The 19,953-nt window shown below is 37.4% G+C and overlaps 1 protein-coding gene across 1 annotated transcript in view; it reads left to right on the forward strand.

Annotated features, from left to right (window-relative positions):
• Nucleotides 1-991: 991 nt before the first annotated feature.
• Nucleotides 992-19,953, forward strand: part of RYR2 (ryanodine receptor 2) — a 537,004-nt gene continuing 518,042 nt past the window's right edge. The window contains exons 1-2 of the mRNA XM_088842508.1: nt 992-1,123; nt 3,350-3,451. Of these exons, the coding sequence (XP_088698634.1) occupies nt 992-1,123; nt 3,350-3,451 (234 nt within the window). The remainder of the gene's footprint in view (nt 1,124-3,349; nt 3,452-19,953) is intronic.

Consider the following 19,953-nt stretch of genomic DNA (forward strand, 5'->3'; position numbering starts at 1 on the left):
GCAAATCAAAGCCACAATGAGATACCATTTCACACCAGTCAGAATGGCTGCTATCCAAAAGTCTACATGCAATAAATGCTGGAGAGGGTGTGGAGAAAAGGGAACCCTCTTACACTGTTGGTGGGAATGCAAACTAGTACAGCCATTATGGAGAACAGTGTGGAGATTCCTCAAAAAACTGGAAATAGAACTGCCATACGATCCAGCAATCGCACTCCTGGGCATACACACCGAGGAAACCAGAATTGAAAGAGACACATGTACTCCAATGTTCATTGCAGCAGTGTTTATAATAGCGAGGATATGGAAGCAACCTAGATGTCCCATCTGCAAACGAATGGATAAGAAAGCTTTGGTACATATACACAATGGAGTATTTTTCAGCCATCAAAAAGAATGCATTTGAATCAGTTTTAATGAGGTGGATGAAATTGGAGCCAATTATACAGAGTGAAGTAAGCCAGAAAGAAAAATATCAATACAATATACTAACGCACATATATGGAATTTAGAAAGATGGTAACCTGAACCCTGTATATGAGACTGCAAAAGAGACATAGGCATATAGAACAGTCTTTGGGACTCTGTGGGAGAGGGTGAAGGTGGGATGATTGGGGAGAACGGCATTGTAGCATGTATATTATCATATGTGACCAGTCCAGGTTCGACGCATGATACAGGATGCTTGGGGCTGGTGCACGGGGATGACCTGGAGGGAGGATATGGGAAAGAGGGAGATGGGAGGGGGGTTCAAGAAAGGGAACACATGTACACCCGGGGCGGATTCGTGTCAATGTATGGCAAAACCAACCAATATATTAATGTAAGGTAATTTGCCTCCAATAAAATAAAAAAATAAAAGTATATTTGGATGATTTGGGAGCTCATGTCAGAGAACTGACAAGTATTCTTTCTTTCTGTGAAAGAAGCTGAAGTACCATAAGGTAAGTCTGGGTCTGGATGACTGAAGGTGATGCTGCTGCTGATGGTGATGGTGGCTTTCGCTCTTTCTGCACAGAATGTCCCTCCAGACCTCTCCATCTGCACCTTCGTGCTGGAGCAGTCCCTGTCTGTCCGGGCCCTGCAGGAGATGCTGGCTAACACTGTGGAAAAGTCTGAAGGGGCAAGTACTTAATTTATGTAGGCTGGCAGTATTTTAAATAACTCAGCTATTATATAAATGATTTCTTCACAGGTTTTGGAGATGTTCTTTTGACTGAAATAAGTCAATGCCATTTAGTTCTGATTTTCTTAAGTTTGCCTTTCTTCTTTATCCAGGAGATCTGTTGATGTCTTAAATAACAAAAAAAAAACCCATCCTCGGGGTAATCTGTGTCCTTAAACCTCATGCTTATTTCAGTAGTTAAAGCAGAATCTCTTTCTTTGAGCATTTCTGTGCTTTCTTACATTTTCAGAGCTGTTATTTTGACTCTTTCAATTAATTGCTTTATGCATGGCTGTCACTAATCTTTATTTCATTCTGAAATGCCTCTAACCATGTGACTATGTTCTATGCTTCTTTATGGCAAGTAAAATTTCATGGCACTCATATATTTGAAGTAACGAAATTATGGTGTTACAGCTTTAATCAGTTGTAATTTTGCAAATAGCTAATCATTTTCTTCTGAAAATTGAGATTTTTATTCTGTCACCAAATGCAGACATTTTTCTTTGAAAGCTTATTTGGTAATTTAAATTATGTTCCATTCTATGTTGAGTGATTTCTGGGCTACTACCCATTCTTAGCTAATTCATTAAATTTTAGAGTTAAGCAGGAGGGTGATTGGTCAAATTTTTGTTTCCTGTTTATTCATTTGCTTGTTGCTATAATTACTGCAGTATATATTTTAGTAAACTATACCATTTCCAGGAATGAAACTGAACATTTTTATTTGCCATTATTGGTCCATGCATTGCTGTTTTTGTTGTTGATCATTGCTGTGGTTTGGATAAGTACAGAGATTAAAAAATGATAATATGCCATTTACCAGAAAATGAATGATCAATTCTGATATAATATATTTTCATTAGGCTTGTAGTTTTTTAAGTTTTAGTGTCACACAGGTTAGGACTTTAATTGCTTTGTGCATTAATTTTACATTAATTAAAAATTTTAATACTATATCACATGTATGTATATATGGAAGAGATACTTTAGTGATTTTTATTTGATATTAGAATAACAGCTTATTTTTTAAAAGATCCAACTGTGTTATGCATATTTTAATTTTTCAAGTACATTTTTGGTTACAACAGTTTGAAATTTACAGTATTAAACTGCATGAAGTTTAAAAAATTGTTTTTCTGTATGTTAATGCAGTGCTTTTGGAGTAAGGTTGAATTAAAGAGGAATAAAGCCTTTCTCAATTCAACTAGTTTCCTTTCTACCTGGAATAACCAACCCCTCTTGAGTTTTAAACATCACTGAGGCATATCTGCTTTGAAATTCCAATCTGTCTTGACTAAGGAAAATTCTTTTTCTTTTTCATGACCATCTAGAAAAGTGTGTATTGTCATTTCACTTATCTTTGTAGATACCAACTTATGATTAAATCACCATAAATTTTTTATATTGCTAAGCTGCTTTTTCTAAATTTAAACTCTTGATAAGAGCTTTTATCTCCCCAGAATTTGGGCAATGGATTAGGCAAGCTCTTAAATTATCTGTGTATATAGAAAGTGTTGAAAATATGATCTTTGGACTTATTAAAGATACTTATTAGTTAGAATTTCTGCCCCCCCAAAATATATTTATTTAGCTTAATTTTGAGTTGTGCTCCATCTAGAAAGCATCTGTCAGAGATAAAGTGATAATTTATGTGATACGTGGAACATCATTTATAAAGCCCAGTGTAGCTACCATTAGACATGAATTCTTAAATGAAAAATTGAGAAAAAACAGCTTCAGAAAAGGAAAATATTTCATTGAGCCAAATCTCACTTACAGAGTAGGAAGAAGCACTGTCCAGTAACTCAGAGGATATTCTATTTGGGGGAAAGAAAATGCTCTCTTAGGCTACAGGGGAGTTTTGATTGTACCTGGGAGTGATGTTCGGGCTACCCAGATGGCGCAAGTGGTAAAGAACCTGCCTCCCAATGCAGGAGATCTAAGAGTGATATTCAAAGTATTTCGTAACTAGTTTGGCACAGGCATCAATTATTCAGAGTGGAACTCAGCCAGAATGCTTGAGTCAAGGGTCTGGCAAGATTTGGGGGTTAGTCTGAGCAATTTGGGGGTCTTCTGGAGGAGTCATGGGCTGGTCAGAATAGGGAACATTAGGGACTTGAGGCTGAGGTTATTTACTAGGAGAGCTAGTTTGCCACCTAACGACCATCTTCATCGTAATAGTGGAAACAGCGAAAGAGCATATCTGATTACAAGTCATCAGTGGACGCTGCTGGCACCCGTAGGAGTCAAGTCTTTGGACTCCATAGTTTAGTATCCCCTCACGTATCTTCTTTAAACTCATTATGGGAATCAGTAGCAAATACTTTTGTCAAGCAAACTGTCATCTCTAACAATAAGTTATATGCAGTAGATCTGCTTATAAAGAAAGATCCACTTTGACTTGGATGAAGTATGTCAGCAAGGAGATGCTAATTTTCATGAAATCATTTCTTTTTTATGATATAATTTTATTTTTAAAATTCTTGAGCATCTGCTTTATTTTTTAATTGGAGTGTGATTGCTTTCCAGTGTTGTGCGAATTTCTGCTGTACAACAACGTGAATCAGCTCTAAGTATACATATGTCCTCTCCTTGAGCCTCCCTCACACTTCCCCGCACCCGCCCCACCCTCATCCTACCCCTCTAGGTCTCATAGAACTCCCTGTCCTATACAGCAGCTACCTGTTTTACACATCCTAGTGTATATATATCAGTGCTAGAAACTGCTCTTCTCCTTACACATTAAAGAATGTATCGAAAAGAATCTGTGTATTACCTAATTCCCCCACTCTCTTATGATCAACTTTCTTTAAGAAGCCTTGTTTTTTAAAAAATAATTCTAAACTTCCTTATGTAATTCAATGCTGTTAATAATACTGATACTATTTATTATCCAAAGTGTTGTCATAAGCACATAGCAATACAAACACACTTGATGATAATGAAAAAAAAAAAAAAAACATCTAGAACCATGCCTTTTCTTTTTGTGGTTAAGCACCATTTGCCTTGTATTCTTCAGTTCAGTCACTCAGTCGTGTCTGACTCTTTGTGACCCCATGAATCACAGCACACCAGGCCTCCCTGTCCATCACCAACTCCCAGAGTTCACTCAAACTCATGTCCATCGAGTCGGTGATGCCATCCAGCCATCTCATTCTCTGTCGTCCCCTTGTATTCTTAGGTCCCACCAAATTAATGCATGGTTTTTATAAAGTTGCAGGAACTTTAGTGGGAAATCCCCAACATCATTTGTGTCAAACAGATCATGAAGATTATTGATAAAAACAGATATGTAAGATGAAACAGGAAAAATATTACTTAATTTAATGAAGTTTTGATTCCACAGCATTGCTTATTGTGGCTTATTAGTAAAATAACTAGAATACAAAACAAAAGTGAAAGTTGCTCAGTTGTGTCCGACTCTTTGTGACCCCATGGATTTTATACAGTCCGTGGAGTTCTCCAGGCCAGAATACTGGAGTGGGTAGATGTTCCCTTCTCCAGGTGATCTTCCCAACTTGGAGTGTCCCGCATTGTAGGCAGATTCTTGACCAGCTCAGCCACCGAGGAAGAGGGAACTAGCAGTATAAGTGGCATGAGAAGCCTTCTGAAATATTTTGTTAAAAGAGGTTTTCTAAAATATCTGCTTTTTTAAAAAATATGATTAAACTGATCCAGATCAGTTTAATTATATGTAATTCCAGATCAGTATGTAATTCCATTGAACATAATTCAGCTTTTATTCTTCTTCAAAACATACCAGTCGTAAAAAGGCCAAGAGCTTTTTAGCTTTAAATAAATAGCTGCTCGAAGGGCCATTAAAATCCTGAGAGTGGAGACAATGCAAATAAAACAAGGAGAAAATGACTGCAGAATCAATGCCCATCCCTTTGGCCAAGTTTTCTTGTATCCTCTGTATATGCACTTCCTTGCTTCTGTTAAATTTTTGTTCCCTACCCCCCAGGTTTTAGGTGGCTCTGGATGACTAGTCTGCTTCTGTATCCACTTCTGTCTGTCTGCTCTCATTCTTCAGATTTATTTTGCATATAGTTGATACGGCATAGGGCTAAAAGCTAGGTTTTCTAGAATTTGAGAACTGGTTAAGAATACCAGTTGTGCCACATAGTCACTCTGTGGCTTTAAGGAAGGTCAGTCTTTATCATCAGGTTTGTGCGTGCTGAGTCGCTTCAGTTGTGTCCGACTGTGTGTGACCCCATGGACTGTAGCCTGCCAGGCTCCTCTGTCCATGGCATTCTCCAGTCAAGAATACTGGAGTGGGTTGCCATGCCCTTCTCCAGGGGATCTTCCCCACCCATGGATGGAACCTGCATCTCTTATATCTCCTGCATTGGCAGGCAGGTTCTTTACCACTCATGCCACCTGGGAAGCGCCGGTCATCAAGTTTAGTGAAAAATAGTATTTGAGAAAAGAATTATCAATAAATTTCACAGATTGCAAAACCAAAGCCCTTTCTATTGTGCCGTGTCATTTCTCACTTTATATCTGTGCTTCTGTGAAATGGAGTCCTAAATTAAGTAGGACATTACAAAATTAAATTGAATGGAGAAAACGTTCATTGAAAATGCTTCTGAATTAATTCAGGTATAATGAAACAAATGGCCGAAAGCATAGGACCACCTAAATTATTAAATCTTATTAACTAGATCAGACACATAAATAAGCAAACAATATCACTGACTATATTTTAACCTAACTGTCGCATCATCAAACTGGCAGGATCACATGGAAGAACTAGCTGGCTGGGATACTGGAGGGAGGGGAAGGCAGTTCCTGAACTAGCCTCAGTTGCAGAGAAGCAAACTGCCAAGGCCAGGAAAAAGGCAGTCAGGAATTAGTAGCAGTTCAATCAAAGGCATATACAGGTATGAGAAAAGGAATAAGTAAAACAATAAAAACAGCCACTGTTAAATGGATGCTAAATATTCCTTATATACAGTCATATAATAATCACTAAATCTGATGATTTTTATGATTTTGAAATTATATAAGTCAGTGATAATATTTGCTTATTTCTGTGTGTGTTCTAGTTAATGAAGTTTAATAATATAGATGATCTTATGCTTTTGGCCATTTGTTTCATTATACTTTAATTCAGAAGCATTTTCAATGAACTGTCTCCATTCAAGCTTATTTTTGTAATATCTAGTTTAACATAGGATTCCATTTCATAGAAGCACAGATATGAATTGAGAAGTGAGACAGTATAGTGGAAAGGGCTTTTGTTTTGCAATCTGTGGAATTTATTGATAAATTTTTTCAAATACTATTTTTAATAGTTATCACTTGTTGACAATGCATTACTTTTGTTTTAACACCATGAATATATTAAGTGACTTACTTGTATTACTGTTTAGGAGGGTATATAAAAAAATAACATTGACTGTCCTTTCTGTCTTTTGGTTTAGCTGTTTCTAGGAGAATTGTAGGAGAAGGCATTGGCAACCCACTCCAGTACTCTTGTCTGGAGAATCCCAGGGATGGGGGAGCCTGGTGGGCTGCCGTCTATGGGGTCACACAGAATTGGACATGATGAAGCGGCAGCAGCAGGAGAATTGTAGGGTCCTGTCCCTTTTGACTTTTGCTTGTAGCCACTTTACTATTGGTGCCTTATTGTTAGACTATTAGTAGCTTGAATGAAGAAAGAAAAACTAAAATTAAACCAGTATTTTTCCCTTATATCCTGCTTTTTGGTGGGGAAGGAGATTAAAATTTTAATTTTTTTAATTTCAATGGTTCTGATTAGTATCATTCATTCATGTCATATTTTCCTCATTACTATAGGTAATTGGTAGGGTTTTTCTGGTAGTTTCCTATAATTTGAATTACAAATAATGCTTTAAATATCTATAAAATTACAATGTAATTATAAATATTGCTTAGTATGAATAAGTCAGTTCTAATCATTCATATATTTAATGCAAACTTTGAATATTTAGAAGATATGCTTTATAAACCTCTGTGGATAGAAAGATGAATAATAAGTGAGTTTTGCCATCAATGGATTCACAGTCTAATGCAAGAATAGAAGGACAGTTATAGTGCCATATGATGTGTTTTATAGAAGAGTAGGTATAATTATTGTATTAGCAGAAGGAAGGGATTCAGTTTGTGGAACTTGGCATTCTTTTGAATTTTCTTTGGACTTTCTATTACTACATCATTTCTAAGACAAATGGAAATAATATTAAAGCTATTAATATAAAAGTCACCTAAATTTTTTCTCCAGGGAACAATTTGATCTCATTATGCTGTTCTTTAGAATTCTATTAGAAACTGGTAATGCCAAGAGGACTATACATAATATGTTCAGGGATATTCTTAATATGATTTTTATGTTTCAATTTACTGAAATAGTTTATTATTTTATATGAAATCCTGAGTGTTTCATATTTCTAAATTATATAATCTTGTAATTAAAGTTACAAAATGCCACCGTTGTCAATAGACAGTTATCAATAGATAGACTCCGACACTTTCAGTTTTTATGAAAAATGAAGTTATAGAATAGGGAATATTATTAATACAATTGTGCCACTCTCTTAATAAAACCTCTGCTTTTTTAGAAGCATATATTCTGAAAGTATTCAAAATGCATCATGAAGTAGCCATTTAAATTAAGTGGTAAATGAGGTGTCATTTTTTTAAAATACATTTTATAAACATTAAAGCACCATAAATTAGTTTTTTAAAAATACATTTATCAAACAATGAAGTACTAATTTAAGGCAAGTAATTGTGTTTAAGATCATTTAATATAAATGCAAGAGCAGAAGTTGAAGTTCAAGATGTATGTTATATTCCATAGTGATTAGGCATATAGATTATAGAGAAACTCCATGAGTTAAATTTCTGGTAATCTTTGGAAAACTGCTTAAACTGTCTGTACCTCTGTTTTCTTGTCTGTAAAGTAGGGGCAAATAATAGTGTCCTCCCACTGTACTGTTGTGAAGATCTAATAAGTCAATATGAAGTGTATAGAACATTCATAGCATATAGGAAGCACACTATAGCTGTGCTGTTGCATGCATGCTAAGTCACTTCAGTTATGCCTGACTTTCTGTGAGCCCATGTACTGTAGCCCACCAGGCTCCTCTGTCCATGGGATTCTCCGGGCAAGAATACTGAAGTGGGTTGCCATGCCCTCCTCCAGGGGATCTTCAAGAACCAGGTATTGAACCCGCCTCTCTTATGTCTCCTGCATGGGGAGGCTAGTTCTTTACCAGTAGCGTCACCTGGGTAGCCCATATCTTATTATAGCCCATATCTTATTGTATTTGCTTTGGGAATGCAAATGTCTTCTCCAGATCAAATATTTGGTCCAAATAATAAAAGCAAAGCAAACAGCAATTATCTGAGGGCTCCAGAGAGCTGAACAAAAGCAGGAAGATTCTGGAGAGAAGCCAGCCTTGGAAAACAGAATTGGGGCAGATTGGTTTTACATTTTTAAGGTTTTTAGCGTGAAGATTGTGGTCGCTAAAACTTTGAAAGAACAAGCACAGTCTCTCCGAAGACAAAATTCAGGGCCTTTTGAAAGTAAAGGAGTAGTTCTAGAAAAGAGAAATCCAGAGAGAGGGAGACCCAAATTTTGTGTATAAACTCTGCCCGGGTCTTTGGCTGGCTGATGCTTAACCATCTGTATGGGGGACAGATGTCAGTTCAGTTACCACTGCTAACGTTATTACTGCTCTGAGATCTGCACTGCCACCAAGCATTTTGCAGTTTGCCGGCTTGAGCCCTACCAAGTGGATTGCTCGTTAAAACAAATATATCAGTGTTTTTCAGCAGTATATAGTAGAACCTCAACAATATAAAAGGACAGGACACAATTCACAGTTGCTTAGGAAACAATCAAATGTGACCCAATCTCAAGATAAATGACTACCAAGAACAACAGAGGGACAGTCTTAGCAGATGAAGTTTTAAAGCAGCTATTATGGCTATATTCAGTGAAATCAAGGAAAATACATTTACTGTCAACAAAAGAATTCAAAAATCAACATATAAAAATGATTCAAGTAACAAAATAGAATTTCTATAAAATAGAAAACTGCATTATCTGAAAAGTTTACTTATTTAGTAAGTGAACTAGGATACAAATTAATCTCAATTGGAGTCTGCAGTCTATGCTTTTTAGCTCTTTACTGTGGAGTATTCACGTAATAAGAGGGGAGCAGCGGGAGAGCCTAAGGCGATATCAATACTAAACCAGTGGGAAAAGAGGAGGAGCACCCCATGGAAGGTGCTGGCAAGAAATAGCTGGGATGATAAGGGGAAAACCAGGAGAAAATAGCTATAGAAGCTACATATATTAGTTTCTCTGGTTGTTGTTAACAAATTATGCTCTAAGCCTGATGGATTAAAACACCATGAACTAATTATCTTCAGGTTCTTCAGATAAGAAGTCTGAAAATTAGTCTCAGTGGGCTGAAATCAAGGTGTCAGCAGGACTGCATTAATTATGCTAGCTCTGAGGAGGAATCTATTATACTCCGTTGCCTTTTCTGGCTTCTATTCTTGGGTGGTGGCCCCTCTTTCATGTTCAAAGCCAGCAACGTTCCGTGTTCATAGTTTCTGTGTATGAGGACACAGATGGCCCTGAGGTGCCACTGTTTGCCCTTCTCCATCGTGGAAATACAGTTTGGGTAAGATGTTGTTGACGGGATGAGAATCAGAGATATCTAGTAGAATAAGGACTGAAAAGTGTGATTTGGTTTCATAGGAGCCTGGCTTTCCTGCAAAACAATCAATATTAATGTCAGTCTATGCTATGTGTATATATATATATATACATACACACACACATATGAATTAATAGGTTCACACATATTTTAAATTAAAGACTTTATTCTCTAAAGAGTTTTTAGTATTTTATTTGTCATTCTCAAAGTGGTGCTCAATATTTCTTTGCTATTTAAGTAGATTTTGGTACATGTTCACTATATATCTAAAAGACTTATGTGTTCATGCTCTTGGGCAGGTAGGCCAAGGATCAAAAATTAATAATTAATGTTGTATCTACCCTGGTTGAGTTTTATTTTCATATTGATTATTTTTCAATTTGCTTTCTCTTCATTAAAGTGAATTGGAGTAGTGTGAAGGAAAAAGGAACGGTTGGCACACCTTGCTTGTGGTTCATGTAAGATAGATTGTGTTCTGCACATTATTAAAAATAAGTTACTCAGATGATTGGGCTAATGAATCACTGGGGAGAAAAATGAAGTTTACTTAAAACTTGATATTGTTCATCATTTCAAATATGTTACTGCTCTACATATTCTAAGTCTCCTTAAAACACAGAATCAAACAATTAGGAAATGAAACTGTGATTATACTTTTAAGTATTCTCAGGGCAATAAAATCTGCCTCTGAAGAGACAAAAGATGGAACAGGGCTCCTTTTTGATAAAGAAAAGTAATACCATACTCAGAATTTTTGTTTTTGTGTCAGGAAGATGCTTTCTGAACTATGGTAAGGAATCAGTAAATTTTGTATATTGGTATTGCTACAAGTCATTAATGACACATAAGGCACAAGCAGCAAAATGAAAAATAACCAAGTGGGACTCCAACAACTAAAAAGCTTCTGCACTGCAAAAGAAACAGTTAACAAAATGAAAAGGCAGACTATGGGACAGGAAACCATATTATGCAAGTCATAGTATGTGATAAGGGGTTAATGTCCAAAATATATAAAAAGCTCATTCAGTTCCAAAATAACAAATAGCAATAGCAAAACCCCAAATAATCCAATCAAAAAACAAAAGAACTGAATAGACATTTTCCCAAAGATGTATGAAGAGCAAACAGGTACTTGAAAAGATGCTCATCACCACTAGTCATTAGTGAAATGCAAGTCACACCCACACTGAGATATCATCTCATACCTTTTAAAATGGTCATCAAAAAGATAAAAGATAACATATGCTGATGAGGTTGCAAAGCAAAGGGAATCCTGTCCTCTTGGTGGGATTGTAAACTAGTAGAGCCACTGTGGAAACAGTATAGAGGATTCTCAAAAATGAAAAATAGAACTACCATATGATCCAGCAATCCCATATGATTGCTGGATATGATCCAGAACTACAATATGATCCAGCAATCCCATATGATTGCTGGAGATGATCCAGAACTACCATTAGTTCAGTTCAGTTCAGTTTAGTCGCTCAGTCGTGTCCGACTATTTGCGATCCCAGGAATCACAGCACGCCAGGCCTCCCGGTCCATCACCAACTCCCGGAGTTCACTCAAACTCATGTCCATCGAGTTGGTGATGCCATCCAGCCATCTCATTCTCTGTCGTCCCCGTCTCCTCCCACCCCCAATCCCTCCTAGCATCAGACTCTTTTCCAGTGAGTCAACTCGTCGCATGAGGTGGCCAAAGTATTGCAGTTTCAGCTTTAGCATCAGTCCTTCCAATGAACACCCAGGATTGATCTCCTCTAGAATGGACTGGTTGGATCTCCTTGCAGTCCAAGGGATCTCAAGAGTCTTCTCCAGCACCACAGCTCAAAAGCATCAATTCTTCAGCAATGAGCTTTCTTCACAGTCCAACTATCACATCCATACATGACCACGGGAAAAACCATAGCCTTGACTAGACGGACCTTGGTTGGCAAAGTAATGTCTCTGCTTTTGAATATGCTATCTAGGTTGGTCATAACTTTCCTTCCAAGGAGTAAGTGTCTTTTAATTTCATGGCTGCAATCAGCATCTGCAGTGATTTTGGAGCCCCAAAAAATAAAGTCTGACACTGTTTCCACTGTTTCCCCATCTATTTCCCATGAAGTGATGGAACCAGATGCCATGATCTTCGTTTTCTGAAAGTTGAGCTTCAAGCCAAACTTTTCACTCTCCTCTTTCACTTTCATCAAGAAGCTTTTGAGTTCCTCTTCACTTTCTGCCATAAGGGTGGTGTCATCTGCATATCTGAGGTTATTGATATTTCTTCCGGCAAACTTGATTCCAGCTGGTGCTTCTTCCAGCCCAGGGTTCCTCGTGATGGATTCTGCATAGAAGTTAAATAAGCAGGGTGACAATATACAACCTTGACGTACTCCTTTTCCTATTTTGAACCAGTCTGTTGTTCCATGTCCAGTTCTAACTACTGCTTCCTGATCTGCATACAGGTTTCTCAAGAGGCAGGTCAGGTGGTCTGGTATTCCCATCTCTTTCAGAATGTTCCACAGTTTATTGTGATCGACACAGTCAAAGGCTTTGGCATAGTCAATGAAGCAGAAATAGATGTTTTTCTGGAACTCTCTTGCTTTCTCCGTGATCCAGCAGATGTTGGCAATTTGATCTCTGGTTCCTCTGCCTTTTCTAAAACCTGCCTGAACATCTGGAAGTTCATGGTTCACATATTGCTGAAGCCTGGCTTGGAGAATTTTGAGCATGACTTTACTAGCGTGTGAGATGAGTGCATTGTGCGGTAGTTTGAGCATTCTTTGGTATTGCCTTTCTTTGGGATGGGAATGAAGACTGACCTTTTCCAGTCCTGTGGCCACTGCTGAGTTTTCCAAATTTGCTGGCATATTGAGTGCAGCACTTTCACAGCATCATCTTTCAGGATTTGAAATAGCTCAATTGGAATTCCATCACCTCCACTAGCTTTGTTCGTAGTGATGCTCTCTAAGGCCCACTTGACTTCACATTCCAAGATGTCTGGCTCCAGGTGAGTGATCACGCCATCGTGATTATCTTCATCGTGAAGATCTTTTTTGTACAGTTCTTCTGTGTATTCTTGCCACCTCTTCTTAATATCTTCAAGACTAGGAGCTGACTGTGGCTCCGATCATGAACTCCTTATTGCCAAATTCAGACTTAAATTGAAGAAAGTAGGGAAAACCACTAGACCTTTCAGATATGACCTAAATAAAATCCCTTATGATTATACAGTGGAAGTAAGAAATAGATTTAAGGGACTAGATCTGATAGATAGAGTGCCTGATGAACTCTGGATGGAGGTTCGTGACATTGTACAGGAGACAGGGACCAAGACCATCCCCATGGAAAAGAAATGCAAAAAAGCAAAATGGCTGTCTGAGGAGGCCTTACAAATAGCTATGAAAAGAAGAGAAGCGAAAAGCAAAGGAGAAAAGGAAAGATATAAGCATCTGAATGCAGAGTTCCAAAGAATAGGAAGGAGAGATAAGAAAGCCTTCCTCAGCAATCAATGCAAAGAAATAGAGGAAAACAACAGAATGGGAAAAACAAGAGATTTTTTTCAAGAAAATTAAAGATATCAAGGGAACATTTCATGCAAAGAACTACCATATGATCCTGCAATCCCATATGATTGCTGGAGATGATCCAGGACTACCATGTGATGCAGCAATTTGGAGCATATATCCAAAGGAAATGAAAACATTAATGAGAAAAGATATCTGCACCCCCTATTTTCAGAGCAGCATTATATAACCACGACAATGGAAACAACCATTGATGGATGAACGGATAAAGAAATTGTGTTACCTATTTACAATGGAATAATGTTCAGCTATAAAAACGAGGAGATTCTGCCATTGGGGACAACATGGATGGACCTTCAGGGTATTAGCTAAGTCCAACATAGAAAGACAAATACTGTATTATCTCACTTGTTTGTGGAATCTGAAACAACAAAAAGAAACTCAGGAAAAGAGATCAGCTTTGTGTTTATCAGAGGTGGAGAAGAGGGAAATTGGAGGAGGTCAAAATTACAAGCTTCCAGTTCTAAATAAGTACTCGGGATGTAATGTACATCATAGAGACTATAGTTAACACTGCTATATGATATACAGGGAAAATGTTAAGAGATTAAATTGTAAGAGTTTTCATCTCAAAGGAAAATGTATTTTTTCTGTTTTTTGCATTCTCTTTTCGTTTTATCTACATAAGATGATGAATGCTATCTAAAAGTATTGGGTGATCATTGTACATTGTTTGTAAGTCAAATCATTATGCTGCTGCTGCTGCTAAGTCGCGTCAGTCGTGTCCCACTCTGTGCGACCCCATAGACGGCAGCCCACCAGTCTCCTGCATCCCTGGGATTCTCCAGGCAAGAATTCTGGTGTGGGTTGTCATTTTCTTTTCTAATGCCTGAAAGTGAAAAGTGCAAGTGGAGTCACTCAGTTGTGTCTGACTCTTAGCTATACACCTTAAACTTATACTATGATATTTATCAATTATATCTCAATAAAACTAGGAAAAAGTGGTGCCTTCCATGCATGCAATATAAAAATACACTTAAATTTCAGCTTAAGTTTAAATTCCAGAGCCATTTCCATCTTCTGGTCTCGTAACAGTGATATAGAAGAGTATAAACTGAAGATAGTTTCTTCATAGTCCATTTCTTCGCTGAAGATAATCACAGCTAATATTGGTTTACATCCGTCTAGAACATCATGTCTAAAATTTTTTTTCCATGGACTGTTGCATCACCTTTTATAATTTAATCATATATGGTTAAAAGTATCAGAGAAATGCTAATCAAAATTACAGTGAATTTCTCCTAAAACCAGTCAAAAAAATCTAGAAACAATAAATGCTAGAAATCATATGGAGAAAAGGGAACCCTCTTACTGTTGGTAGGAATGTAGATTGGTATAGCCAATACGGAGAACAGTATGGAGGTTCCTTAAAAAATGAAAAATAGAGCTACCATGTGTCCCATGCCTGGGCATATATCAGGAGAAAAACCATAAATCAAAAAGATACATGCACCTCAGGGTTTATTGCAGCACTATTTACAGTAGCCAAATTATGGAAGCAACCTAAATGTCCACCAACAGAGGACTGGATAAAGAAGATGTGGTATATAAATATACAATGGAATATTATTCAGCCATAAAAAGGAATGTAATTATTCCATTTGCAGAGATGTGGATGGACCTAGACACTGCCATACAGAGTGACGTCAGGAGAAATATTGATACATTTATGTGGAATCTAGAAAAATGGTGTAGATGAAAGTTGTTTGCAAAGCAGAAATAGAGACACAGACATAGAGAACAAATGTATGGATACCAAGGGTGGAAGGTGGGTGGCAGGTGGAATTGGGCATTTGGAGATTGGAATTGACATGTATACACTAATATGTATAAAATAGATAGCTAGTGAGAACCTACTGTATAGCACAATGGACCTCAGCCCTTTGTGGTGACCTGAATTGGAAGGAAACCCAAAAAACAGGAAATATATGTATAAGTATCGCTGATTCACTTTGCTGTACAGCAGAAACTAACAGAACATTGTAAAGCTATTATATTCCACTTAAAAATATTAAGACACTAAAAAAGCAAGAGAATCCAAGTTTAATTGATTAGGGCTCTGGCATAGATTTTCTTTAGTTTTCTTGACTCTGTTCTTTGGTTCTTAGATTAGTTTCTCTAGTAACAGCACTGCCACAGCAATTCCAGGGATGATACCCAAATTAAGCATCATCCGTAGACACACAGAGCAGCTGACTTTCTCTGCTTTTTGTTTATGAGACTAATGAGATTTTCCCAGAAGCCCCCTGGTGGACTTCCCTTTATATCCGTTGTCACATAGTCGTTGCCCGGATGATTAACTAGCAAGGGGAAATGTGGCCAGCACAACTGGCTTAGAGGGGAGAGAGGATGCCTTTACAAAATTAAGGATTTTTTTGGAAGAAAAAGGAGGGTTATATATGGAAATGAATGTTGAGCAGACATGGCGTTATCCTCCTTAAACCTTATTTTGAAAAAGTTATTTATATTTGAGATCCTCCAGATTCTTTGGCCAAACTAGGTGTAGCAAGTTATCAATAAATCCTTATCCAGAAAGAAAAATCAGTCTGTGCTCAGTTGTTTCTATACCTGGGGAATGTTAAACCCTGGTTTACTTCTTCACCCTACTGATTCATGTAGTATTTGTTCCACAAAAGTACATTGAGATGCTATTGTGAATTCCAAGCTGGGCGTGCTGTGATTCATGGGGTCGCAAAGAGGCAGACATGACTGAGCGACTGAACTGAACTGAACTGAATGTAGGAATAAATAAGAATGCACCTTGTTCTTGAGGAATTTAGTGATCTAACAGTGAAAAGTAAAAGTAAATAATGATTGAACATGGGTGAAATATGCTTTGATGGTGAAGTCCAATGAGAGTTCAGAGGAGGGAAGTCTTAATTACTGACCCAGCACTACCTCCCTTGTATAAAGACACACATCCCTACATAAATGGCTGAGGTCTTCTACAGGTTAAAAACAGCGAAAAATTTAACAGATTAGTCTGTTTATAGACAAAATGATGTTACTAGATATTTATATTGAAACTGAAATTCCCAATTAACTACTAATAACATTTTACTTCAAGAAGCTGGGTACTATATACCTTGCTGTTCAGGAGCATCCCTGATAAAATACTGCTTTGGGAATGGTTCTGTGATGCTAATAAATAAACCAGCACATTACTAATGTCTTCGTTAGGCAGCATCTTGTCTAAAGCCTCGTATGTAACCATTTACCTGTCTTACATTTGTTAAATTAGTGCAGTGATTTAGAAGGTAAACATAATTATAACTTCTTAAAAGGCTTATAGCTAAAAATATTCACTGAGCAGCAACTGTCTACCACTTATAAGAATGTGGACATTTGCCTATGTTTGAAATATATACCCTGTATTTGTAGACGCTTTGTTTTATTGTCTTTTTGTCTCTAAAAAGACAACTTCCTACTCTGAAGCAAAGCATACTACATATTTCTATGTGTTTGAATGATGTGGTTTCCAGAGATACCAGCACCAAACTCAATAAGGAGGTCAGTTTCATCAGCATGTAAATGAATCACCATGCCAGAGTTATGCACTGTTTTACATTATGACTCTTGAATGTGTAGATTATTTTAATGTCATTCAATTTGAACATATTCCTCAGATTTTTTGTATTTAAAGTAAAACATTTTTCATGTGTAAGTATTTGATGGCAAGTGAATCAAGCAAGTATTTGTGATAGACGATTCTGAATTTACCAGTAATTTAAAGATATTCATGGCCTATTGAACTAAACAACTTCTAATTTTTATTCTCTTAAAGTAAACTTTATTTTCTTAAAACACTGCAGTCTGATTTGACAGAATATATCCTTTTAAACTATTTTGTATCAAATGCTACTTATCCTTACTTCCCCCATACCCCCACTAGCCCCGTTTCTTACCTCACTTGAGTTTTCTCCAAAGCATTTCTTTTCCTTCTGATGTATTAATATTGTGCATTTGTGTTTTTATCTTTTGTCTTTATTAATTATCATTGGAGTATAGTTACTTTACAATGTTAGTGTCTATGATATGAGACTATATACAGAGACTGTATATGGATATAGCTGAATTCACTTAGCTGTGTGTATATATATATATATATATACACACACACACAAACACACACACCCCCTCTCTTTTGGTGAATATTTCGGTCATCACAAAGCATTGCGTATAGTTCCCTGTCCTCTACAGTAGGCTCTTACCAGTTATCTATTGATAGTTTATATAGTTTCTATAGTGTGTATGTGTCAATCCCGATCTCCCAGTTCATCCCACCCCCATTCACCCTTGGTATTCATACATTTGTCTCTATTTCTACTTTGTGATAAGATCATTTACACCAATTTTTTTTTAGATTCTATATATATGTGTTAATGTACAGTATTTGTTTTTCTCTTTCTGACTTACTTCACTCTATATGATAGTCTCTAGGTCCATCTGTGTCTCTACAGACTGGATTTTGTTCCCTTTCACGGTCGATAATATTCCATACGTACCACATCTTCTTTATTCATGCATTTGTTGATGGACATTTAAGTTGTTCCCATATCCTGCCTATTGTATGTAGTGCTGCAGTGAACACTGGGGTGCATATGTCTTTTTGATTTACGATTTTCTCTGGGTTATTTTTATTTTTAAATAGACTATCTCTGTTAGAGTGTAAATCCCATGAATGCAGAGCTTTTGATCTGTTGTGTTCACTGGCTTTAGCATGAACATGTAGAACAAAGCATGTGATGAATCAGATAGTCAGTAAATATTTGCTGACTTGAGGCATTGAAAAATAGATTTTATAAACCTAAGAATTAAGGGACTGAAAAGTGCCAACAATTCTGTGCCTACTACTATCATAGCAATTTTGAACCTAAGTATAACACTGACCGTTAAGCACAGCTATTTTTCTCCTTGCCCTGCTCTACTCTGAGAGAAAAGAAATCTATTCAGAAGAGGAAGTGAGAAAGTAAACTTTGGGGGTTAGAACGGCGTACATCCTTGTTTGCCTGCTCAGTTTAGGTTAACATGTGTCACAACTTAGTTCCTGTTATCCCTCCTTTCCTGTCCACAGTGCTCCAGTCCAGGTGAGAAATTATTTGGCCATCCCCTGTTGTGGTATCTTGATGAATCAGATAAAAATTACAAACCCGTTCCCCAGGGAGGGTGGGGGAAGGATAATTTCTAAACATACAGAATCTTTCATATAATTTCAGATTTAAGGACTTACGTGGAAATCAAGCAACTCTTTTGACTTTTAGCCACATAGTTCATTTCAGTCCAGTCGCTCAGTCGTGTCCGACTCTCTGTGACCTCATGAATCACAGCACACCAGGCCTCCCTGTCCATTACCACCTCCCGGAGTTCACTCAAACTCATGTCCATCGAGTCAGTGATGCCATCCAGCCATCTCATTCTCTGTCGTCCCCGTCTCCTCCCACCCCCAATCCTTCCCAGCATCAGACTCTTTTCCAGTGAGTCAGCTCGTCATAGCGGCAGAATCTATACTTTTTTTGCAACTAACCTCAGAGCTGTGAGAGAAAAACAGAATCCAGGGGGCTCTGTGTAACTTAGAGACTAGATGGACCATCTGGACAAGGAAAGGCCAATATGGGCAATATGACCGGATGTGACTCCTGAGATAACAGTGAAGCAATTATCTCTTAAGACCCCAACAGAGCTGGGGTCGAGTTCTTCATTGGAATAGGAAGCCTTGAAACTGTCATTAGACCATTGACAGAGTACAGAGAGCAGCACAGGAAAGGCACGCAGAATGGGCTCTGCATTGTAGGCAACTGCTGTCCACAGTTTTGGAGGCAGTGAGCCTGGTGTGAGATAAGAAGAACCTGCTGAAACCACTGCATGACCTGACATGAGAGAGGAGTGTCCCAGTGAGATCAGACAGTGCAAAGGAAGTGAGAAGTGAGAGAGAAATCACAGCAGAGACAACAGAAGAAGCAATTGTCAGCCACAAAATTTAATACTTCATTAGCTGGAGTTACTTGCAGTTGTTTGTTCTGTAGACTTTTGATAAGGAACTACGTTCCATGTTCTGTCAACAGTAAATGGTGAGGTCGAGTCTAAAGAGCTAGAAATGTTTTTTCCAGAACAGGACATAAGTGGAATCTGTGCCTTATAAACTATAAATATTTGAGTGAGGAGGGTGAAATAAAAACAAGATGCCAGGAAAAAGATAAAAACTGAGATTTTCTTTACACACCCATGGCCTGGAGACTGTTTTATTTCTAATGGTATTAGTGTGTCTAACAATTATGAGTAGAGACATGAATGATATTGTGTTATTTATTCATGAGATATAATCTCTATGCCTCCAGTATGGATTTGAGGTGAATGCTACATAGATATTTAAATTCAGTAAATTTGTAGTTCGCTTCACCATAAAGAGTTTTTAGTTCCTTTGAAAATTATTCAAGAATTGCTTAGGAAGAAACCTGTGAACAGGGGATTCAGCCAATTATTAGATGACTCTGGTTGTGTTTTGTCAAGGAGTGTTTTG

Source organism: Moschus berezovskii, chromosome 12 (assembly GCF_049115385.1).
Source record: "Moschus berezovskii isolate FMDL1 chromosome 12, NW_MosBer_1.0, whole genome shotgun sequence".
Classification (NCBI taxonomy): domain Eukaryota; kingdom Metazoa; phylum Chordata; class Mammalia; order Artiodactyla; family Moschidae; genus Moschus; species Moschus berezovskii.